Here is a 7,500-nt window from a genome sequence, read left to right as displayed (position 1 = left end):
CCATCTTTATGATACATTAACCAAAGAGGGACATACCTCCATCTTTATAATACATTAACCAAAGAGGGACATACCTCCATCTTTATAATACATTAGCCAAAGAGAGACATACCTCCATCTTTATGATACATTAACCAAAGAGGGACATACCTCCATCTTTATGATACATTAACCAAAGAGGGACATACCTCCATCTTTATAATACATTAACCAAAGAGAGACATACCTCCATCTTTATAATACATTAACCAAAGAGGGACATACCTCCATCTTTATAATACATTAACCAAAGAGGGACATACCTCCATCTTTATAATACATTAACCAAAGAGAGACATACCTCCATCTTTATAATACATTAACCAAAGAGGGACATACCTCCATCTTTATAATACATTAACCAAAGAGGGACATACCTCCATCTTTATAATACATTAGCCAAAGAGGGACATACCTCCATCTTTATAATACATTAACCAAAGAGGGACATACCTCCATCTTTATAATACATTAACCAAAGAGGGACATACCTCCATATTTATAATACATTAACCAAAGAGGGACATACCTCTAAATGGGAGGGGCTAGAAAGTAATATTCAGTTGGTTGTCATATACAATTTCACCGCTAAAAATTCTTACACAATGTAGCTTTAAGACTTTTTAAGGCCTCACATTTTGATTTGAAGTTTTAGACTTTTTTTAGACTTTTTAAGACCCCGCGGAAACCCTGGTCTGACATTTTATAGGGTCATTATGTTAAATGTCAAAAACCTACACTGGAGGTCGGGCTCCTTGCCCAGCAGGTAGCGGATGGCGGCCTGAAGCTGGGAGTACTTCCGGTGGCTGGGATCGATGTCCGTCTCACAGTACGTCCTGAGAACGAGAGGGTTCAGGGGGGAAAGGGGGGAGGGACTGAGAAGTTGTTGATGTCCTGGATCTTCACAATCCTACCTACGGCACCTTTAACATGTGTCTGCATCTGCATATGTGAACTGATTAAAGCTTATATTGTGTGGAATGTCAGCTCATGGTTCAGACGTACCACTCGGTGGCGATGCTGAGGTCTGGGGAGGTGAGATCGTGCAGGCCTGCGGAGGAAGGTACAAACACTTCAGCCAGGTCAAATACAAACATCCATTTACTTCCTTTCCCCGAGGACATGTGGTTAACAGCCTCAGAGTGGATGAGGTTGTATTTTTAGATATTTTCTTTATCCATGAATATGTTATGTTATAATGTTCAGCACCCATCTACACACACTGGGGTTGATCTGATTTATTGCCAGGTCTGTTTCAATTATTACATAATTGTCAATTGTATTTATTTTTTAACATAATTGTGCTATCTTGAATTTCTTGAATCACATTTCTCTGTCTTTCCCCTTCCCCTTCCCCTACCCCTTAGTTTACCCCTACCCCTTAGTTTACCCCTAGCCCTTGTCCCTCGAAACTGAGTGGTAAGGGCTAGGGGTGAAAACATACCCCTATGAAATGAGACACCACTTGGTTACGGTTACGTCTTCATACATCGTCACTAGCTGGCTGCCATGGAGTCCATTCAAGGCTAGTCAGAGAAATGCGGGACTGTTGTGCAAATCAGCAATGTTAACGTTAGCGTAGCAAACTACCGATTTCTAAAAATGTTTCAATTAAGAACATGGTTGCAATTATATATGTACAGGACTGTGTAGAGCACAAAACAAGACTGCCGTAATTTTTTTAATCAATTATTTAAGCCGAAAATACTTATATTTATGAGACTCTGGGTGCCTCTTGGTTTCAAGTAAGCTCGTGAAAATGCTTGGTTTTAAGGGGTATCTAGCCCACCCCCTTAGCCCTAGCCCTCGATCGAAACGAGAATTGGGACAGCCCTTACTCTGTCGTGAACGTGCAAAACTAAGGGGACGGGGTAAGACAGAGAATTGGGATTAATATAATCGTAATATTTCAACTGTTAGTTGTTGGCACTTGACCCGATACACGTTCATAGCAACAAAAATGACAGAAAGTATGTTTCATTATAATAAAGAGGCGTTTTTTTACTTCATAGGCTGTGTATTTGTGTTATTACATTATCTAGGTCACATGACAGTGATGATGTAACCAAAAGATGTTTTTAAATTTGACTAAAAGCGTCAATACGTCTATTTATTTTTATTTTTTTAAATTGTAATTTTTATTTGTTGTACAGCAACATTTTGAATTGTTACAGATCTATTCATTGTATTTTTATAACCAACAACAGCATCAGACACAGCTGCGGATTTGAAAGGTCCGTGCAGCAGGGAATTGTGGGGGAAATCCTACCTTCTTCCACGGAAACATTCCCGATAAACATGAGGCTTCCGGGACCCCTCGTCAGCACCATGCCGAAGCTGCAGACACACACAGAAGAGAGCTGACACAGAGAAACCCTCTACCTGTAACAACATATGATGTAAAACACTGCCCTCAAGTGGTCAGATCACACACACACACACACACACACACACACACACACACACACACACACACACACACACACACACACACAACTGAATGGATCAGAAGTGAGAAGCTGTGTCCAGCTGATATATATAGTATGGGAGTATTTCATTTACAAAAAACTCATAAAAACTAGCCTGACGTGGTCATACTCAGAATATGAGTCTGATGCTGCTCCACTGGGCTGTGATTATGGGGCGGGTTTCAACCAAACCAGGAAAGAAAATGCCTCTACACTCAATTGGATAGACCTACAACCAATCAGAGCAACGGATAGACCTACAACCAATCAGAGCAACGGATAGACCTACAACCAATCAGAGCGACGGAGTACGTGACGTATGTTGTAACTCAACTGCACGCACGCTGGAAGAAGTAGAAGATGAGTCGGGGCCAGCTGATAAATTAAACTTTTGCCAAATCCCGTAGGAAGGACGGCAAAAACATCTTTCCGATCGACAAATTTAAAGAAGACTGAGATAGGAACCGAGTGTAACATTTAAATCCAATTTAAATGACACAGTAGATGGTGGTTGGGACGCCCCCAGTTTGGAGAAGCTAAGTAACCTGTGGAGGGGCGCAGCAGCTAAATGCATTTTAGACCTAAAAACATCAGTTTAAGTGGATGCTATATTTAGGACATTTTCAGAGCTTTACCTTGCTGTCAGACGGCCCTTTACGACGGGGAACTGAAGCCGTTATCTCTGCTCTCTTCAAAGCCACCAGACTCATTGACAAAAACAGTCATTTTACCTCGCGGAACACGGGAGTTGCTGCTCTACCTCTGCCTCCGTCGGTTAGTTAGTTTGTGTTATTGTGTGACTTTGGTGAATCCGAAATAACCATTTTAAAACACCTAAGTTACACTATAATATCTCGCTTTGCCAGCGTGCTGGAGGAGGGCCGTCTGACAGCAAGGTAAAGCTCTGAAAATATTCTAAATATAAAGCACACTTAAGACACTTTTTAGGTGTCTAGGTGTTTAGGGCACTTTCACATCAGTAGTTCGGTGGACTCGGTGTGATACGGGGCTGAAGTTGCAACATTGTTGTATTTTTTATTTGGTTCGGTTTGCGTTCACACTGCACTTTGTCAAACGCACCAAACACTGTCAACACATGTCACACGGTGGAAACGGTCACGGGTTTATTGGACAGAATATCAGAGTGAAACTAGCCGAAACTTCTTGTCTGACAAAACAGGAAACAACATCAAATTCATAACGTCTTGGGTTCTCGGTTTAGCGTTTCTAACATTTTAGAAGAAGGCGAAACAAGGTGAGCAGATAGCGAGTGAAGGAGAAGGCAAAAAAACAGCTGATTTACCTGAAAGGCGTCTCATCGATGTTTGTGTAGAAGTAGTCGTTGACGAGGTACAGGGGGCGTTTCTGTTGGAGGAGAAGGGAACAGCGTTGTGATCGCAGCTGTCAGTCACCGTGGATAGGGCTGCGTATTGGCAAGAATCTGGCGATACGATACGTATCGCGATACATGGGTCACGATTCAATATATCGCAATATATTTCGATACTGTGCGTAAGGCGATATATTCAGATTTTTTTAGAAAAACTAATATTTAAAAAAAGTAGGGCTGTCAATCGATTAAAAAATGTAATCTAATTAATTACATACTCTGTGATTAACTAATCGAAATTATTCGCATACATAATTAACGGTGCCTGAACCGATACTTTTTAAGAAAGTAAAAAAAGAAAAGAAATAAAAAAGGTACTAAACAACAGTTGGTGACATTAAAGAATGGCTTGTTTATTGCTAAGGCCATATGGTCAAAATGAAATGATTTAATAATAATGTATAACAATAACTTATTTCACTAGTAAATTGCTGTTGAACCATCAGATGGGAAAAGGACATTTACAATAACTTCAAATGCACCACGAGGCTGTAGTTTACCAGTTTCATTGAACGCACCGTCTGTGTTGTTTCTCCGACGGCAGCTGCAGATTGTTACATCCCGGTGTTGAATCCTCTACAGTAAAACACAGTCACACTTTACACCGTTTAGCGTTAGCTGTCAGCATTGTAACAGTGTTTAATCCAGCTACTAGCTAGCGGTAGGCTAACGTTAGCTGCTGTCGAGTATAGAGTTAACTAGCTAGCGGTAGGCTAACGTTAGCTGCTGTCGAGTATAGTGTTAACTAGCTAGTGGTAGGCTAACGTTAGCTGCTGTCGAGTATAGTGTTAACTAGCTAGCGGTATGCTAACGTTAGCTGCTGTCGAGTATAGTGTTAACTAGCTAGCGGTAGGCTAACGTTAGCTGCTGTCGAGTATAGTGTTAACTAGCTAGTGGTAGGCTAACGTTAGCTGCTGTCGAGTATAGTGTTAACTAGCGTCATGTGCAGCGGTGTTTGTGTTTCAGAGCATCAGAGAGAAGTGCAGACATATCAGTGGCACCAGATTTCGGTAGCCAGGGTTGGCAGGAAGAAGATTTTTACAAGTAAATGTTCCAATTAATGATCCAGGCAGAACATTCTCGTCTCCCTCCTTCATTTTACAGTCCAGTGGTGCTAGAACGGCTCCGGGTCAAACGTCGATATGGAATGGATTAATCTGCGTTATTTTTTTTAACGCGTTATTTGTTCTCAGATTAATTAATCGAAATTAACTGTTATTAACAGTTAGACCTCACTGTTATTTTGACAGCCCTAAAAAAAAGACATGATGTGCATACAAGTCAAAGAAGTTTACTTTAGGGACTGTTTGTTATTTATATAAAGTGCCACCGGAGGAGTTTTGGGATCTTTAGTCAAATTAGACTTGACCCTCCCTTCGCCAGTAAAAAAAATGTCAGTGACCCTCCAGAATGATTGTGAAAAGAGGCATGACCCTCCCCATCAATTTATGGATGCCTTCTGTACTGGTTAGCACTTGGAAAAGACGTGCAGATGACCTTTTACAACCATGACTTCCATGATTTAACCTCTGCTATTCTCATCTTATACATCACACTCCTCTGTTATGGTGGGGCGGCCATTTCAGTAGATTTACTCACTAACATTGTTGTGGAAACACAATAAGCATGGAAACTAAATGCACACTTCCTGCATTACTGCATTACTTCAAATACTAAGTTACTCCTCTAATTAACTAGTATTCACCTGAAATGAAACTATAAAACATTGAGACCATTCAGCAAAGCACACTGGGTAATTAATTCAACACACAAACTGGATGCTATGGACTCGTCACTACGCTTCCTCAGTCATTGTATATTTTAGCTATATAGGTAAAGCTGCCAAAGCATTATCCAAAACATATATGTTTATTTTTAAAGCAGATTTTAAATTACATTGTAACAATAACAATCCGCCCTTATGAAATCCAATCGCAGCACGGCTGTCTGGAACGCAATAGACGGACGGTGACGGGATCCCCCGACACTTACATTCAACTAAAATGTAACAGTGAACGATCAGTGTTGGACCTCCAGTCTGTTGAGATGCCTCTCCAAACGCAGCGCAATCACACCATAAAACGTTAAGACACGTTAAGAAAAAAGATCCGTATTTTGCCGTAATCCAATGACACGAAAAAAAAGTAATGCACAGCGATCAGTAGATCCACAAAAAGGTAAATGATACGGTGTATCTAGCAAGGCCGATACGAGCGTCACGTTCACCAGCCAGCTCCAAACAGGTGAACGAGGCCTCGCCACTTCGCCGTTTAAACAAAGTGGAATAAACATATAAAAGTCCAAATCTGCACAAAACCCGCAATCAGTTAGTAAGCTGACATCACATTTATATACATGGCATTTAGGAAACCTTTATTGCAACGTTGGCACGGCAAGATGTCCAGACATAGTACAACAGTCATTTTCGTTTTTTGCGTCCTGCTGCTCCCATCGTCAGCCAGGTAATATTTTTTTTACTAAAGCAGTATATGAAATCAGATGTATTACCTACCACCATTTAGTTGTTTTCTGTTATTTAAAATATTTATAAAATGTCTGGTCATGCCAAACATAATTATTCCACTCATTTTTGAAACAATGCAATTACCCGTTTCAGCCACCAGGGGAGCAGTGCTCCCTCTGCCCCCCAGCAAACTCATGGGTCAGACCATAGACAGTATATAAGGGTCAGACCCATCTGGTAGTGGGGGTCGAGACGGAGAGCTACATGGAAAAATATGCACCAAATAAGCCACTTGCTGTTTCATGAATACAAAAGCTGTGTGTGACTCCACCTCCTAGACTAAAAGTTTTTGGGTGACCCTCCCCTCAACAAAGAATAAAAAGACATGACCCTCCCTTATTTTCCTCCGGTGGTCCATTCCATGAATACCGAACGGTCCCTTAGGTAAACAATTCAGTACACAGTTTGGGATTGTGGTTCACAGGTTCTTAGTGAGCTAATGTTCATATGCTAAAGTATGACCCCTAACTGTGGAAGCATGAATCAGACACACAGCTGGATCCCCAACAGGTCATCAAACAGCTGGTTGGGTCTCTACATTCTTCACTGATCAGCAGACCACTAACTGAATCTGCAGATATTTTTCAGCGATTTATTATAGATTAAACTACCCAGCAGTTTTTAATCTGCTCATGCTAATGACCCAGCGCTGCTTCTGCTGATTACGTTAAACAAAACAGGAACTTAAATCACCTCGCTGCCTGTGTGGTAAAGACAGAATGACGAAGACAAATCAATAAAGAGACCCGTGTGGCTGGTTATTCGACTTTTTCCATCTCCAGGATGGATTGTACATCCCTCGATTGTGTGAAAATAAAAACAGTTTTTGCTTAGAAACAAGACTTTGGGCCCTATTTTAATGATCTAAGAAGGTGCGACTAGGGCGTGTACGAATCCACTTTTGCTAGTTTAACGGCGGAAAAAAAGGTCCGTGTGCGTGCAGATCATATATGGCACGAGCACTATGCCACCAAAACTCCATAATACTATTTCACATTGTAATATTTGTTATTTGTAATCTTCTGCATGTGTGTGTGCTGCTGCATGTCCCTCTGTGTGCGTAACAAGCATAGTGTGCG

The 7,500-nt window shown here is 41.1% G+C and overlaps 1 protein-coding gene across 1 annotated transcript in view; it reads right to left on the bottom strand.

Moving 5' to 3' along the window:
* The window catches only part of LOC144521652 (voltage-dependent calcium channel subunit alpha-2/delta-4-like), a 113,201-nt gene that overhangs the window by 59,150 nt on the left and 46,551 nt on the right, over window positions 1–7,500 (bottom strand). The window contains exons 21-24 of the mRNA XM_078256209.1: window positions 3,811–3,872; window positions 2,309–2,376; window positions 1,045–1,090; window positions 778–875 (exon numbers count right to left, since the gene is read on the bottom strand). Coding sequence (XP_078112335.1) covers window positions 778–875; window positions 1,045–1,090; window positions 2,309–2,376; window positions 3,811–3,872 — 274 coding nt within the window. The remainder of the gene's footprint in view (window positions 1–777; window positions 876–1,044; window positions 1,091–2,308; window positions 2,377–3,810; window positions 3,873–7,500) is intronic.

The sequence above is a fragment of the Sander vitreus genome, chromosome 8 (assembly GCF_031162955.1).
Source record: "Sander vitreus isolate 19-12246 chromosome 8, sanVit1, whole genome shotgun sequence".
Taxonomy (NCBI): Eukaryota; Metazoa; Chordata; class Actinopteri; order Perciformes; family Percidae; genus Sander; species Sander vitreus.
The sequence above is the reverse complement of the archived record's forward strand: the minus strand, read 5'-3'. Positions and strand labels throughout refer to the sequence as shown.